The 17,239-nt window shown below is 40.8% G+C and overlaps 1 protein-coding gene across 5 annotated transcripts in view; it reads left to right on the top strand.

Annotated features, from left to right (window-relative positions):
- The window catches only part of LOC100556634 (protocadherin alpha-C2), a 296,573-nt gene that overhangs the window by 67,175 nt on the left and 212,159 nt on the right, over positions 1–17,239 (top strand). The window contains exon 1 of one of the 5 annotated variants that reach the window (XM_016993070.2): positions 5,134–10,596. The exons of the other annotated variants lie outside the window; for them this stretch is intronic. Coding sequence (XP_016848559.2) covers positions 8,239–10,596 — 2,358 coding nt within the window. The 5' untranslated portion in view covers positions 5,134–8,238. Of the gene's footprint in view, positions 1–5,133; positions 10,597–17,239 lie in introns of those variants that run through there. 5 annotated transcript variants of the gene reach the window in all.

The following is a 17,239-nucleotide window of genomic DNA, read 5'->3' as shown; positions in this document are numbered from 1 at the left end:
ATCTGCCACCTCATCACACACAGGGTTTTTGGCCCCTTAATCCTCTTTGGCCATGAATCCTGCGGAGCACCATCAAATGATGCAGGCTGTGGCCCTGCCGCATTGATGGCCAAAGTGTCAAGGAAGCGTTTTAAAATGCTTCCTTCCTAACCACAGTAAGTTAATCAAGTTTGGGGTAGCTCTGATGGAGCTACTCGCTGTTTTCGGCCTTTCCCACATCTGATGGAGGGAGGGACAGGGCGCCAAAGTGCGTTGCCACAGTTTCTCCCGTCTGATGGGTGATGTGAGTTGCTTCAAGGCGCCATGCACGCCTTCCGTTTTGCCGGTGATTACTGGTGAAACGGAACAAAAAAAAGGGTGGGGCATCAGTATGATGAGGTCCCCGAATTGTCAAATATATTTCTACACAGTTCAATCAAAACTTAAATGAAATCGTTAATGAAGTTTTGGGACTGTGGTAGAATGTGATAGAAACAGGTCTAAGCAGCATTTTTTTTTTAAAGAAGGAATTTAATCCCAGGCACATCTGTCCCTAAATTGTTTTTTTAATTTGTAAAAAATAAAATAAAATCTATTCTTCACTTATCCCTTGATCACCATTCACTTTCTTAAATGAATTGTCAACAATTATCATTAACAACTTTCTTAAATATTCTTATTTGTCTTGGTCTAACAATAGGCATATTTTTGGATTTTAGAACTCTTTTAAATTGATCTTAAATATTACTTGTTGTTCTTTCTTTCTACTGATTTTATTTCATATAGATTTAAAAGCCTTGTTGGAAAGAAAAAAAATTATTTATAAAGAATTTAAATATTTGTAATAAAATTAATGAGTAATAATGATTTTTTATCAACTTTTTAAGTAATTGTCCTTAAAGTTAGCCTTCTGAATTTAGTTAATTGTGTTCTGAAATAACTTGTCTCAGACTAAACAGTTTGCATGCTTAGCTACTGAGTCTGGCTTGGATACATTATTTTACATAGACTGGCAGATTTATGTTGCCAATATCATCACAATACCATGTTTTATCTGTATCTACTTTTTAAAGAGAAAGTATGATGATGAACAAAAGTGGTTAAGACAAATATAGTTGATCTTGAACTTTTGGTTCCATTCCATTTAAATACTGCAACCAGGTAAAAATTCAAATTTTGTGGTTATATTTACTGATATTTCCTCATCATATTTAAAGCAAGTGGAAAAGGAGAACTGTAAAACTATTTCATTCTTTCATGCTTGGTTTATAGCTAACATTATTTTAACTCAACAAGTATTGAATAGTCATAATAAAAGGCAGTGTATTTATGTGTATATGCTGAAAAGGCTTTGGATTGAGTGGAGTGGAGCTTGTATTTGGGCATTTGCTTTCGAACCATGCTAAGTCCAACCTCATTAGGTCACACCCAACTGTGTGATAAAGAATGTGATAAGGAAAAGATTTAAGCTTCCTGAAAGGAAATGGATAGAATGGTTTTATTAACAAATTTGGTGGAAGTATTGAACTGTGTGCCAATACAATAAAATGCCTATCAAAAAGCAATTGTTCTCTTTGTGCATTGCACTAACATAACTATGGACCTCATCACATTGATGAAAATAAGCTTCCTAGGATGCTTTGAGTCCCTTCATAGAATCATAGAATTGGAAGAGACGTCATGGGCCATCCAGTCCAACCCCCTGCTAAGAAGCAGGAAAATCACACTTAAAGTACCCCTGACAAATGGCCATCCAGCTTAAAAGCCTCCAAAGAAGGAGCCTCTACCACACTCCAGGGCAGAGAGTTCCACTGTCAAACAGCTCTCATAGTGAGGAAGTTTTTCCTAATGTTCAGCTGGAATCTCCTTTCCTCAAGTTTGAAGCCATTGTTCCGCGTCCTAGTCTCCAGGGCAACAGAAAATAAGCTTGCTCCCTCTTCCCTGTGACTTCCCCTCACATATTTGTACATGGCTATCATGTCTCCTCTCAGCCTTCTCTTCTGCAGGCTAAACATGCCCAGCTCTTTCAGTCGCTCCTCATAGGGCTTGTTCTCCAGACCCTTAATCATATTAGTCGCTGTAAGGAAGTATGAGTTTTGTATTCATGTTTGTTGTGTTTAACTATGTGCTTGTGGTTTGGTTGGGTAGGTGTGAGACGGCAGCAGCCATTTAGTGGCTCTCCTCTGAGGCAGTTGCCATGGAGATGTGGGCAGAGCCATCTGCCAAGGGGAGGAGAAGTGAAGAGGTTTTTTAAAAGTGAAGCCTCAGTCTGTGCTCTGATGAGGCACAGGGAAGATTGATTCCAGGTTGATGGGATCAAGGAGATTCAATTGTTCATTTTGAATAATAGAATCATAGAATCATAGAATAGTAGAGTTGGAAGAGACCACATGGGCCATCTAGTCCAACCCCCTGCTAAGAAGCAGGAAATCGCATTCAAAGCACCCCCGACAGATGGCCATCCAGCCTCTGCTTAAAAGCCTCCAAGGAAGGAGCCTCCACCACGGCCCCGGGGAGAGAGTTCCACTGTCGAACAGCTCTCACAGTGAGGAAGTTCTTCCTGATGTTCAGGTGGAATCTCCTTTCCTGTAGTTTGAAGCCATTGTTCCGTGTCCTAGTCTGCAGGGCAGCAGAAAACAAGCTTGCTCCCTCTTCCCTATGACTTCCCTTCATGTATTTGTACATGGCTATCATGTCTCCTCTCAGCCTTCTCTTCTGCAGGCTAAACATGCCCAGCTCTTTAAGCCGCTCCTCATAGGGCTTGTTCTCCAGACCCTTAATCATTTTAGTCGCCCTCCTCTGGACGCTTTCCAGCTTGTCAACATCTCCTTTCAACTGTGGTGCCCAAAATTGGACACAGTATTCCAGGTGTGGTCTGACCAAGGCAGAATAGAGGGGGAGCATAACTTCCCTGGATCTAGACGCTATTCCCCTATTGATGCAGGCCAGAATCCCATTGGCTTTTTTAGCAGCCGCATCACATTGTTGGCTCATGTTTAACTTGTTGTCCACGAGGACTCCAAGGTCTTTTTCGCACACACTGCTGTCAAGCCAGGCGTCCCCCATTCTGTATCTTTGATTTCCATTTTTTCTGCCGAAGTGAAGTATCTTGCATTTGTCCCTGTTGAACTTCATTTTGTTAGTTTTGGCCCATCTCTCTAGTCTGTCAAGATCGTTTTGAATTCTGCTCCTGTCTTCTGGAGTGTTAGCTATCCCTCCCAGTTTTGTGTCGTCTGCAAACTTGATGATCGTGCCTTCTAACCCTTCGTCTAAGTCGTTAATAAAGATGTTGAACAGAACCGGGCCCAAGACGGAACCTTGCGGCACTCCACTCGTCACTTCAGATTAGTCTGGCATGATTTGTTTTTGATAAATCCATGTTGACTATTAGCAATGACCGCATTTGTTTCTCAGCGTTTGCAGACCACTTCCTTTACGATCTTTTCCAGAATCTTGCCTGGTATCGACGTGAGGCTGACTGGACGGTAATTGTTTGGGTTGTCCTTTTCCCCCTTCTTGAAGATAGGGACCATATTTGCCCTCCTCCAATCTGTTGGGACTTCTCCTGTTCTCCAAGAACTAAGATGATTGCCAGTGGTTCCGAAATAACTTCCGCTAGTTCCTTCAATACTCTTGGATGTAGTTGATCTGGCCCTGGGGACCTGAATTCATTTAGAGCGGCCAGGTATTCCTGGACAACTTGTTTCCCTATTTGGGGTTGGATTTCCCCTAATCTTTCATCTACTCCATGTTGCATGAACGACTTTCTTTTTGTGAGAAGACTGAGGCAAAGAAGGCATTAAGTAGTTCTGCCTTTTCTTTATCCCCTGCCACCATTGCCCCAGCTTCTGCTCGCAGAGGCCCTATCACCTCCTTGTTCTTCCTTTTTCTACAAACATAAGCAAAAAAGGCCTTTTTGTTGTTTTTAATGTCTCTGGCAAGCCTGAGCTCATTTTGGGCTTTAGCCTTGTGAACCTTTTCCCTTCAGGAGTTGGCTATTCATTTGAATTCTTCTTTGGTGATTTCTCCCCGTTTCCACTTCTTGTGCATGTCTCTTTTGAGTCTTAGCCCAGTTAGAAGTTCTTTGGATATCCATTCTGGCTTCTTCGCACTTGTCTTATTTTTTTTTCCTTTGTTGGCACTGTTTGCATTTGCGTCTTGAGTATTTCACTTTTGAAAAACTCCCATCCATCCTTAGCTCCCTTGTCTTTTAGTATTGGCATCCATGGAATGCCGCTCAGTATTTCCTTCATTTTTTGGAAGTCAGCTCTCCAAAACTCCAGAATGCGGGTTTGACTTGTCTTAGTTTCGGCCTTCCTCTGTATCGCACAACGTAATTTAACTTCTGGCTGTGGCTCCACCCCCAACTGGAGTGGAACCATTCTTGGACACTTCCGCCCAAACATGGGAGCCTTTCCATGTTGTGCAGGCTCCAATGGAGCCAGCACACTTCTGCCCTTTTTGGGCGATGCTCCTCCTGTGTGATGGGGGAAGCGTTGCCACTTGGGAGGTGGCAAAACAACATGGCAAAACGACATGAGAGGCAGGCTCCCACATCTGATGAGGTCATATATCAGTATAGTCAATGACAAGAAGGCTAGCAAGGTTTCTGGGACTGCAGGAAAAGTGTGCTTGGAGCTAACAGATTGTTCCTCGTTTTGTACTACAGGATGATACCTGATAAAGTACAACTATTAGTTTAATGCATTAATGGATTCTGGAAATTATTACCAGGAAAAAGTGGATTCTTGTAAACTTCACATAAATATGTCTAGGAAATAGCTTGAATTCATAAAGACTTAAAGAAGATGTAAAATATTGTGGTCTAATTTGTTTGGAAAAATGATGTAAAATACGTTCCTTTCATCATTAACCTTTATCACTAGTAATCATGGCATCAATTAAATCAACTAAAGTGATGTGAATTAAACATATTTTGTACAGGAATCACCACCACCATGACTGTTGTTTATTTTTTAAAATATCTTCATAGAATTCTTTGTAGTTGCATTGAGAAGTAGACTAATGAAATGAGTAATGGTTTTATCTTCATTCAATCATTCATTTAAAAAATGATTTTTAGTTGAATTTCTCCTTGGGCAGTTTCCAATATATAATTTAAAAATATACAAGAAGAAGTACATTTTAAAATATTGAAGAACCATAGTAATAAGATGAAAAACTGCTAACGCCAAATACTTAAAGAAAATATTCTGATTCCTGGCTCATTCCATATTGCTGACTTGTCTGATTATACAGACTGATTACAGAGACTGAGTATAGTGGATTTATAACTATTTTGAGGAAAATTTGTGAGGTATATATCTCTGCTTGCAATAGTAATTCTATCAGATGAAGTCAAATGATTTTAAAATAGTTAATCTTGCAGGTACGTCATTGGTTGTCATCAATACTTCATTGAGAGTTTATAGTGAGAAAAATGAAAAACGGATGCCTGAATCAGCTATTGTACAGATACATTTAATGGAAAAACAAATATTTGTAATAAACAGAATACAAAAGGGTTTTGCTGAGACATAAACCAATTTGGCAGTCTGGCAGTGTCAAAAAGAAAATTCTGTACCTTCACTGGACTTTCATCAGTGAACTAATGGCCGCATCACAAAGGCCAGATGAAGTGTCCTGCTTTGCCTGGCATTGTGACGAAAGGAGTGTGGCAGTGAGACAAATCTGCGGCCTTACACACAGCTTCCTCTTAGTGACGCTTTCACTACACACACGAGAAGCATCGCCCTTCCGGAAAGGACCTGTGCTGGTGGGGTTTGAGGTGGACGAAGAAGATGATGGGTGCTATAGTTCACTCATATCCAGAGAGCTAGGTCAATCCTACCAGACATGAATCTGAACCAAACTTAGCACACATACTCATCATAATCCATCTTAAAATACTGGTGGCGTAAGGGGGCATGATAGAGGCTGATGGAAGTTGCAGTCCGTCCACATCTAGAGAGTCATGTCAATCCTAACAATCTATCTGGATCTGGACCAATCTTGGCAAATGTATTCATCATGGTCCAAACAAACAAAAATACTGGTGGCATTGGGGGGGGGGTGGTTGGCATACGATGATGGGAATTGAAGTTCACCCACATCCAGAGACCATGTTATTCTGAGCCACAACTGAAGGCATAGCTCTCCTTCAAACCAGCCAGATAGCCCAACTTACTTGTCAGGATGCCTCTCCAAACATCCTTACCTCTTTGCTAGGCACACTGGGAATGATGGGAGTTGCAGCCCAATAAGAAGTCTGACCTGCCTGAGGAAGACTGAAAGTACTTATTTGTGTTTCAGTGTGCCAAAACTGTAATTGTGTGTGTTTTTATCAAGTGAGGTTATAAAAAAAAAACCCCAAGGGGCAGGTCACTCCAAAAGCAGAGAAAGTACAATTACTGTGAGTGAGGAAAACAATGTGACGAGGAATGAGCAGGAACGAACCACCTCAGGTGTTGCCATGGAGACCTAAACCAGCCGGGTGTGGTCAGGACCTAAAGGATAAAGGAAGTTCTGCTTCAGTTTCTGCTTCAGCGTGGTGATGAATAATTCCACATCTTTTATCGCACGAGGTGACTGTAAAATGGCTAAAAATGCACCCCCATGAAACAAGTTCCTTCAAAAGCCAAGAAAATTAAATTACTGCCAACATGTGGGACAACCAAACAGCATAAATATGACTAAAAATGAGTAGGAAAGAGCCAGTCCATCAAGGGCGGCAGAGACCTCAGGACATTGTGAGATCTCTGTTCAACTCACCAACCAGATCTAGAGCTAATGGAAGTTCAACATTGCACAGATTTGGGGCTGAAGAGAATTTCACCCTGCCAGATATGAGAGTAATGGGAGTTACACCTGGCCAGATATGGGCCTGATAGGAGTTGCATCCTGACTAGATCTTGGGCTGATGGAAATTGTACCTGATCCCCCGTATGGTTTTTATAAATGGTCCCATTATACAGTTATGCATTTTTTGAATAGGCCAGTTAATAAAATTCATAAGCAGCAGTCATATTAAAATATAACAAGAAAAAAATGCCATATATCCAAAAATCTGTTTTATAGCAAGGCTACTAATAAAATACATTTGTTGTTGTGTGCCTTTAAGTAATTTCTGACTTGGTAGGCCTATCATGGCAGGGTTTGTTCAGTAGGGGTTTGCTTACAAATTTATCTGAGGCTGAAAGTGTGTGACTTCCAAAAAGACATTAATCGGTTTCTGTTGCAAAGACAGAATTTGAACCCTCGTCTCCCAGTGGACTTAATTAGGTATTTCATGCTGCGGTATGTGGCTTACTCCAGACTTCTTAAAAAAACCTCTCTTCTCTCTTGTTTACAAGCAGAGGAACAACAGAGGAAGAGCTTACCATATGCCTTTTCTTTTTCACTAGTCCTGGTAGCTATTTTTTCTCTTCCAGAAGTGTAATTGATCTTGGGCCAAGTAGATTTAAAGTTGAAAAATAGTTGGAGGGCATCAGATTAAGACATTGCATCCTCTGCCTTTCTAGTTCAGAAACTCAGGAATGCACGCCTGCTGTTTAATGCCTGCTGTCTATCTTGTAACACACTCTTTGGGTGACTATCCCTTGCTGGGCTTCCAGATCTCTTAGAGTGTTTGCTGATCGCAGCAAGAGCCTGATCTCTAGAGTGTGACTCTAGAGATCAGAGTTTGATTTCCTACTTGGCCATTCTTTGAAAAGCTTGGAAACTAAAATTGCATGCATTCCTCAAATGCAAGATTACTTAAATATCAAACATCACTTGAAGAAATTCCAGAGCTCTTGAAGATACCATTCTTACATGGATGTTTATTGGAATCAGCCTAGACGCCAGATTAAAATTATTCCCTGCAGAGCAAAAATGTCATGTACAGCTATGAAGGAAAGGTGCCAACTTACAGCTTTGTTTGAAAATGATAATAAATAAAAATGACACAAAGTCGGAAGAGCTGATTGCAACGTTTAATATAATTTAATGATCTTGTTCTCCATTTCAAACCTCAAGCACAAGGGGTCACTGTTGCCTAAGGAAAGATATAGAAGAAGTCCAATCTATAGCTCCTCCTTTCAAAGTGACTGAAAACCCTGCCTGACACTAGCAATATCACACAGAGAATTCTTCAGCCTTGAAATCTATTTAAATGATTACCTCAAAAGGAACCTGGATCAGATCCTGTTCTTCAGTCCATCAAGGAAAGAAATTCTGAGGAAAAAGAAGACATTGCTGGGCTTTGTTCCCATCCTTGCCATGGTTGCCTGGCAGAATGAGTCTGTGATGAAGCAGCTGCTGCAGTTGATTCTCCTCCACACAGCCTGGGAGATGGGGAGCGGCCAGCTCCATTATTCTGTGCCGGAGGAATCCCAGCATGGCACCTTTGTGGGCCGCATTGCCCAGGACCTGGGGCTGGAGGTGAGTGAGCTGGTGCCTCGGATGTTTCGTTTGGTCTCAAAAGGACAAAAGAAGGACTTCTTTGAGGTGAATGTGCAGAATGGGATCTTGTTTGTGAATTCCAGGATAGACAGGGAGGAGCTATGTGCAAGGAATGTTGATTGTTCCATCCATCTGGAGGTGATTGTTGATAAACCTCTGAGGGTGTTCCATGTCGAGGTGGAGATCAGGGACATAAATGACAATGCTCCTGTTTTCTCTGCAAACCAAAAAATTCTGAGCATACCAGAGGTTATAACAGCAACTGGCACCAGATTCCCATTAGAGGGAGCCTATGATGCTGATATTGGTCCTAATGCTCTTCTAACCTACAAGCTGAGGCCCAATGACTATTTTAGTGTAGAACAAAAAACAGATGACGACCATAATAAACCTTTGGCAATTGTTTTAAAGAAACCATTGGACAGAGAGGAGATCCCTACCCATCATTTGTTAGTCACAGCCACTGATGGGGGAAAACCAGAACTCACTGGCACAGTCCAGCTGGTCATCAATGTGCTGGATACCAATGACAACCCTCCTGTTTTTAACCAGTCAGTTTACAGGATAAAATTGGTAGAAAATGTGGCCAATGGCACACTAGTTATCAAATTGAATGCCACTGACTTAGATGAAAGAACTAATGGGGAAATATCCTATTTTTGTTCAGCACACATAGCACCAAACTTTCGAATGATTTTTAAGATAAACTCCAATACAGGAGAAGTAACTGTAAGTGGAAGAGTAGATTTTGAAGATAGAAGTGTGTATGATCTTCAGATTGTAGCAGAAGATAAAGGCAATCCTCCATTGTCCGGGCACTGTCGGTTGATCATTGAGGTTTTGGATGTCAATGACAATGCTCCCGAGGTGTCAGTCTCATCCCTCTCAGTGCCAGTCTCAGAGGACTCCCCACTAGGGACAGTGGTGGCCCTCATCAGTATCTCAGACAAAGACTCTGAGGCCAATGGACAAGTCACATGTTCCCTGTGGCCCACTGGCCTCCCCTTCAAACTGATGTCCACTTTCAAGAATTACTATTCCTTAGTGGTGGCTGAGCACTTGGACCGGGAACACATGGCTGAATATGAATTGATGGTGATGGCTCAAGACCAAGGGGTCCCATCTTTGTCAGGCAGTAGTACTGTGGTTGTGCCAATCAGTGACATCAATGACAATGCACCTGGTTTTGCACAGCCCGCTTACACAGTGTTTGTGAAGGAGAACAATCCACCAGGTGCCCATATCTTCACAGTGTCTGCCTTTGACCCAGACAGAGCTGAGAACAGCCTAATCAGCTACTGGATAGATGAAAAGATGTGGCCACTCTCAAGTTACATTTCCGTTCACTCAGAGAGTGGGAAACTTTACGCTTTGCAGCCTTTGGATTATGAGGAGCTGAAGCTTTTGGAGTTCCAAGTGAATGCCAAGGATGCTGGGCTGCCCTCCTTGTGTGGCAACGTGACTATTCAAGTCTTTGTGGTGGATGAGAATGATAATGCACCTGCAGTGACTGGGCAAACAGAAGACAACTCTATTCTTCTAGTGCTTCCTGTAGCAGCTGGACACATGGTTGGCAAGATCCATGCTCTTGATGCCGATTCAGGATACAATGCATGGCTGCGCTATGAATTGTATGAAGGAAATAGTGGACCTTGGCGTGTGGGTCTGTATAGCGGAGAAATCAGTACCATCCGCTTGGTGGATGAGGCAGAGGGAAGCAGGAGTCACAACCTGCATGTACTTGTAAAGGATCATGGAAAGCCTCAACTGTCAGCCACAGCAACACTCAGTATATCGCTAGTGACAAGTGCCCAGGCCATTCAAACCAATATTCACCTTCCCAGGACAGATGAGATCTCAAAGCCTAAGGCAGGCATTGTCAATTTGTACTTGATCATTGCCATCTGCTCAGTGTCCAGCTTATTCCTGCTTGCAGTCATTACGTATATAGCTCTACGTTGCCAGTTTCAGCCCAAAGAGCCAATGGTATATGGTCCTGGAACAGCTACTCTGGTCTGTGCCAGCGAAGTGGGCAGCTGGTCCTATTCAAATCGCCACAGCCACATCTTGGCAGGAGTAAATGGGGAGGCTCTAGCCAAGAATGACCTCATGGTCTTCAGTCCCAACATCCCTGCTTCTGAGAATGGGAAACAGCAAGACCTCCTCTGTGGAACGGTTAGTATTATTCATGGTAGGTTTTCTTTCCTGACATTGGATTTTAACATTTGGGTGGTAGTGATGAACTTTCCCTCTGAGCAATGTTAAGTCAAAATTTTCTTCTTTCACTTTCCTTTTCCAAATAGCTATTTTGTGTCTCCAAGCCCAAATTTTATCTACTGCTGTAAAAAATATTTTCTCCATTTTCTTGTATACTGGTGTTTATTTTTTCAGATGTTCAAATATGTCAGCAAGATATGCCAATTTTTTGCTTCAAATTTGTTTTGAATTAGATTGCAGAATTCATTTAGCTGATATTCCTCATAAAGTTTAAGCATTATTTCCCTCAATATGTATGCATGGCAAAGCATTCAACATCTTGAGTACCAACAAATCTGTGTCTGTAGTAAAAGTTTTAAAACCTATTTGTGAAGAAATATCACAATTTCTTCACAAATATAAGCAAATAATCTTCATTTAAAAGGTCTACTTTTAATGTCATTGATCATTTGAATCACTTAGTCCATAAGCTTTCTTAATTAATCTCCAATGGATGGTACAACTAGTGCTTCACCATGTAAAAGCAACATGTTCACATACGTGTCACCTCAAGGTGTGGCCATTTCACCAGAAGTGATGCAGAATCAGCTTTTTTGACCCAATTATGCAAACTGCATAGTAGCTATATGATCCATCGACAGTGGTGCGTATACACTGATATGGCAGAAGGGGAATATACTAGTCTTCTTATGTCATCCCTTTTAGTTCAAGGATGATGGTGCTCTATTCCTTGGAAGATGCCTGTGCGTGATTTTTTTTAATGTGTGGAGGTCGGTGCATGGCCGGTCAACACAGTCTTAACAGAGTGAGGTCTCAGCAGTGGTGTGATTACACAACGACAGTGGCTTCTCAGTCTGTTGCAGCCGCCTTCTGCCTTCACAGCCGTTGTAACATGTACCATGTTATCCTCCGCCTGCTTCGCCGTTGAGGTCTTTGGGTCTTCTGATTGTTCTTGGTCTGGATCCTCCCCTGTGGCCACTCCTGGGAGTGCATGACTCCAGTGGTTGTGCCCTCAGGTTCATTGGAACATGCAAGCCCCCTCACCACGTCAAGGTGACAATCCTAGTGCATGAGACTAATTGGCACCTTCGCTGCATAAAAATACATACACATTGGTATTGCTTATTTCGCATAGATTCAGAGACTTCTTGTTACATTCATGTGGCACACGTACACACTGCACTCTACATACTAACATGTCATGATACACAGTTTGGAAAACTTTGATATACATTACCTATAACCTATGAAGACACTAAATTATATACTATTATCTATATATTTCACATCAAGTTTTATTAAGAAACATAAGCCACACAACAACAAAAATCTGCCACCTCATCACACAAGGGGTTTTTGGCCCCTTACTCCTCTTTGGCCACAGATCGTGGCCCTGCCACATTGATGGCCAAAGAGGCGAGGAAGAGTTGTAAAATGGTAAGTTAATCAAGTTTTGGGTAGCTCTGATGGGGCTACTCATTGTTTTCGGCCTTTCCCCCATTTGATGGAAGAAGGGACAGGGCGCCAATGTGCGTTGCCCCAGTTTTTCCTGTCTGATGGGTGAAGTGGGTCTCTACAAGGCGCCATGCACGCCTTCCCTTTTGCTGGTGATTGCTGGCTAAACAGAACAAAATGTGTGTGTGTGTGGGGGGGGCATCAGTATTATGAGGTCCCTGAACTGTCAAATATACAATTTTTCTACACAGTTCAATCAAAACTTAAACGATTGGTTAATGAAGTTTTGGGACTGTGGTAGACTGTGGTAGAAACAGGACTAGCAGCATTTTTTGAAAGAAGGAATTTTATCCCAGGTACATCTGTCCCTAAATTGCTTTTTTAATTGTAAAATATATTTTCTATTCTTCACTTATCCCTGATGGCAATTCACTTTCTTAAGTGAATTGTCAACAATTGTCATCAACAACTTTCTTAAATATTCTTATTTTTCTTGGTCTAATAATAGGAATATTTATGGATTTTAGAACTCTTTTAAATTGATCTTAAATACTACTTGTTGCTCTTTCTTTCTATTGATTTTATTTCACATAGATTTAAAAGCCTTGTTGGAAAGAAAAAATGATTGATAAAGAATTTAAATACTTGTAATAAAATAACTGTGTAATAATGATTTTTATCAACTTTTAAAATAATTGTCCTTAAAGTTAGGCTTTTGAATTTAGTTAATTGTGTTCTGAAATAACTTGTCTCAGACTGAACAGTTATATAACTCTTTACATGCTTAACTACTGAGTGTGGCTTGGATCTATTGTTTTACATAGACTGGCAGATTTATGTTGCCAATATCATCATAATACCATGCTTTACCCGTATCTACTTTTTAAAGAGAAAGCATGATGATAAACAAAAGTGATTAAGCGAAATATAGTTGATCTTGAATTTTGGTTCCATTTCAGTTATATACTGCAACCAGGTAAAAATTCAAATTTTTGTGGTTAGATTTACTGATATTTCCTCGACATACTTAAAGCAACTGGGAAAGGAGAACTGTAAAACTATTTCATTCTTTCATGCTTGCTTTATAGCAAACAGATTATTTTAACTCAAAAAGTATTGAATAGTCATAATAAAAGGCAGTGTATTTATGTGTATATGTTGAAAAGGCTTTGGATTGAGTGGAGTGGAGCTTTTTATTTGGGTATATGTTTTTGGACTGTGCTAAGTATGTAGAAACGTTGGCAACCTCATTAGGTCACACCCAACTGTCAAGGGAATTGCAATGTGATAAGGGAAAGATTTAAGCTTCCTGAAAGGAAATGGATAGAATGATCTTATTAACAAATTTGGTGGAAGTATTGAACTGTGTGCCAATACAATAAAATGCCTATCAAAAAGCAAATGTTCTCTTTTTGCATTGCACTAACATAACTATGGACCTCATCACATTGCTGAAAATAAGCTTCCTAGGATTCTTAGAGTTAGCCATCACACAACGTTGTTAACTTCTGGATGTGCCTTTCACCCAAACATGGAATCTTTCCCATATTGTACAGGCTCCAATGGAGCCAGTACACTTCTGCCTTGTTTGGGTGATGCTCCCCTTGTGTGATGGGGGAAACAATGCCACTTGGGAGCTGGCAAAACAATATGCAAAAACGACATGTGGGGCATGCTCCCCATGTGATGAGGTTGTATAGTCAGTGACAAGAAGGGAAGCAAGGTGACTGGGACTGCAGAAAAAGTGTGCTTGGAGCTAATAGATCATTCTTCATTTATCACTACAGGATGATACCTGATAAAGTGCAATGATAAGGTTAATGCAATAATGGATTCTGGCAAATATTATCAGGAAAAAGTGGATTCTTGTAAACTTTATCTATGTCTAGGAAATAGCTTGAATTTATAAAGACTTAAAGAAGATGTAAAATATTGTGGTCTAATCTGTTTGGGAAAATGATATCAAATATGCGCCTTTCATCATTGACCTTGATGAATGACCTACATACAATTAATATATTTATCACTAGTAATCATGGCATCAATTAAATTAATTAAAGTGGTGTGAATTAAACATGTTTTGTATAGGAATCACCACCACAGTGACTATGATTGTTGTTTATTTTTTTAAAAGATCTTCATAGAATTCTTTGTAGTTGCATTGAGAAGTGAACTAATGAAATGGGTAATGGTTTGTCATTCATTAATTTAAAAAATGATTTTTAAAGTTGAATTCCCCCCTGGATGGTTTCCAATATATAATTTTGAAATATACAAATAGAAGTACATTTTAAAACATTAAAGAACCATAGTAATAAGATAAAAACTGTTAACACCAAATACCTTTTTAAAAAAATACTCCTGGTTCACTCCATATTGCTGACTTGCCTGATTATACAGATCCATTACAGAGACTGAGTATATTGCACTTTTAATTATTTTGAGGAAAATTTGTGAGGCGTATATTAATTTTATTAGATGCAGTCAGTTGATTTTCCAATAGTTCATCTTACAGGTACGTCATTGGTTGTCACCAACACTTCATTTAGAGCTTATAGTGAGAAAAATGAAAAATTGATGCTTGAATTGGTTATTGTACATGTGCATTTAATGGAAAAACAAATATTTGTCATAACCAGAATACAAAGGACTCTTGCTGAGACCATAACCAATCTGGCAATCTGGCAATATCAAAAGGAAAATCCTGTACCTTCACCTTCAGCAGTGAACTAATACAGTAGAGTCTCACTTATCCAAGCCCCGCTTATCCAAGCCTCTGGATAATCCAAGTCATTTTTGTAGTCAATGTTTTCAATGTAGCTGCATCACAAAGACCAAGTGAAGTGTCCCACTTTGCCTGGCATTGTGGTGAAAAGAGTGTGACAGCGAGGCAAAATCTGTGTCCCCACTCACAGCTTCCTCTTGGTGACACTTTCCTTACACCTGTGGGAAGCATAGCCCTCCCTGAGAGGACCTGTGCTGGTGGGGTTTGAGGTGGATGAAGAAGATGATAGGTGATATAGTCCACTCACATCCAAAGGGTTGTGTCAGTCCTACCAGAGATGAATCTGAACCAAATTTAGCACATACACCCATCATAATCCATCTTAAAATACTGGTGGTGTAAAGGGGCATGATAGAGGCTTGTGGGAGTTGCAGTCCTAATAATGGATCTGGATCAAACTTGGCACATGTATTCATCATGGTCCAAACAAACAAAAAGTACTGGTGTCATTGGGGGGGGGGGGGTTGGCATAAGATGATGGGAGTTGAAGTTCACCCACATCCAGAGACCATGTTCTTCTGAGCCACAACTGAAGGCATAGCTCTCCTTCAAACTAGCCAGATAGCCCAACTTACTTATCAGGATGCCTCTCTAAACATCCTTACCTCTTTGCTAGGCACACTGGGAATGATGGGAGTTGCAGCCCAATAAGAAGTCTGACCTGCCTGAGGAAGGCTGAAAGTACTTATTTGTGTTTCAGTGTGCCAAAAACTGTAATTGTGTGTGTGTGTTTTTAATCAAGTGAGGTTATAAAAAAAAACCCCAAGGGGCAGGTCACTCCAAAAGTAAAGAAAGTACAATTACTGTGAGTGAGGAAAGCAATGTGATGAGGAATGAGCGGGAACAAGCCAGCTGCAACCCCAAGAGGCTGCTCAAGTGTTGCCATGGAGACCTAAACCAGCCGGGTGTGGTCAGGACCTGAGGGAGAAAGGAAGTTCTGCTTCAGTTTCTGCTTCAGCGTGGTGACGAATAATTCCACATCTTTTATCACACGAGGTGACTGCCGAATAGCTAAAAACACACCCCCATGAAACAAGTTCCCTCAAAAGCCAAGAAAATTAAATTACTGCCAACATGTGGGACAACTGAACAGTGTGAAATATAACTAAAAAAATGAGTGGGAAAGAGCCAGTGCATCAAGGGTGGCAGAGACCTGAGGATATCGTGAGATCTCTGTTCAACTCACCAACCAGATCTAGGGCTAATGGAAGTTCAACACTGCACAGATTTGGGGCTGAAGAGAATTTCACCCTGCCAGATATGGGGCAATGGGAGCTACACCTGGCCAGATTTGGACCTAATAGGAGTTGCATTCTGACTAGGCCTTGGGCTGATGGAAATTGCACCTGATCCCCTGTATGGTTTTATAAATAGTCCCATTATACAGTTATGCATTTTTGAATAGGTCCATTAATAAAATCCATAAGCAACATCCATATTAAAATGTCCTGCTCACTCCAAAGGATCAGTCTGAACGCAGATCAAAGATAGCTGCTCTCAAACACAATCTTTATTGAAGAATACATGACTTTGGAAAAGTCAAGAATGACTTAATGTTTACATACAACTATTTTTATAACTTTTGATGCTACGTAACACCACACGTAAATATCATCATCAAGCCCCACCTCCAATATCACATTACTACCATTTTCACACACTAAACCAATTACAATTGTTTACACTTTCGGTTCCCAGTTCCCAGGCGTATTCTATCTTCTTCTGCCAGGTGCTTGTTTATGTTATGACTCCCAGTTGCAGGGCTGAATTACCAAAGCCCTGTAACTGGGTTCCATGACATGGTGCCCTCCTTTTCTTCGCCCTCCTCTTCGGTTCTTTCTTCGTCACAAATCTGAAATAAAACAATAATTCTATGTGTCCATTTTGTCCAAAGTACCCATATATTTTTTCAGTAAGCTACGATGGAAAACAGGGTGTATTTTCCCTAAACTTTTTGGCAATGCCAACTGGAAAGTCACTTCATTGATAACACCCTGTATTCTAAATGGTCCAATATATTTAGGGCCCAATTTTTTCGAAGGTAGCCCCAGTTTGATGTTTTGGGTACTTAACCACACTAAATCTCCTTTCTCCAATTTATCACCTTCCACCCTCTTCCTATCTGCGAACACTTTATACTTTTTATGTGCTTCCTTTAAGGATGCAGTCACTTGACTCCAGCATTCCATCATTTGTGTTTTCCATTTCCCCCCTTCTGTTCCCTCATTCTCTGCCCATCTTGGCAGCTGGGGCAGAGGCTGTATTTCATACCCGTAAACTACTTCAAAGGGGGTTTTGTTTGTTGCTGAATGTATAGTCGAATTAAAAGCTAGTTCTGCAAAAGCCAACCACCGAGACCAG

This window comes from Anolis carolinensis, chromosome 4 (genome assembly GCF_035594765.1).
Source record: "Anolis carolinensis isolate JA03-04 chromosome 4, rAnoCar3.1.pri, whole genome shotgun sequence".
NCBI classification, from domain to species: domain Eukaryota; kingdom Metazoa; phylum Chordata; class Lepidosauria; order Squamata; family Dactyloidae; genus Anolis; species Anolis carolinensis.
The sequence above is the reverse complement of the archived record's forward strand: the minus strand, read 5'-3'. Positions and strand labels throughout refer to the sequence as shown.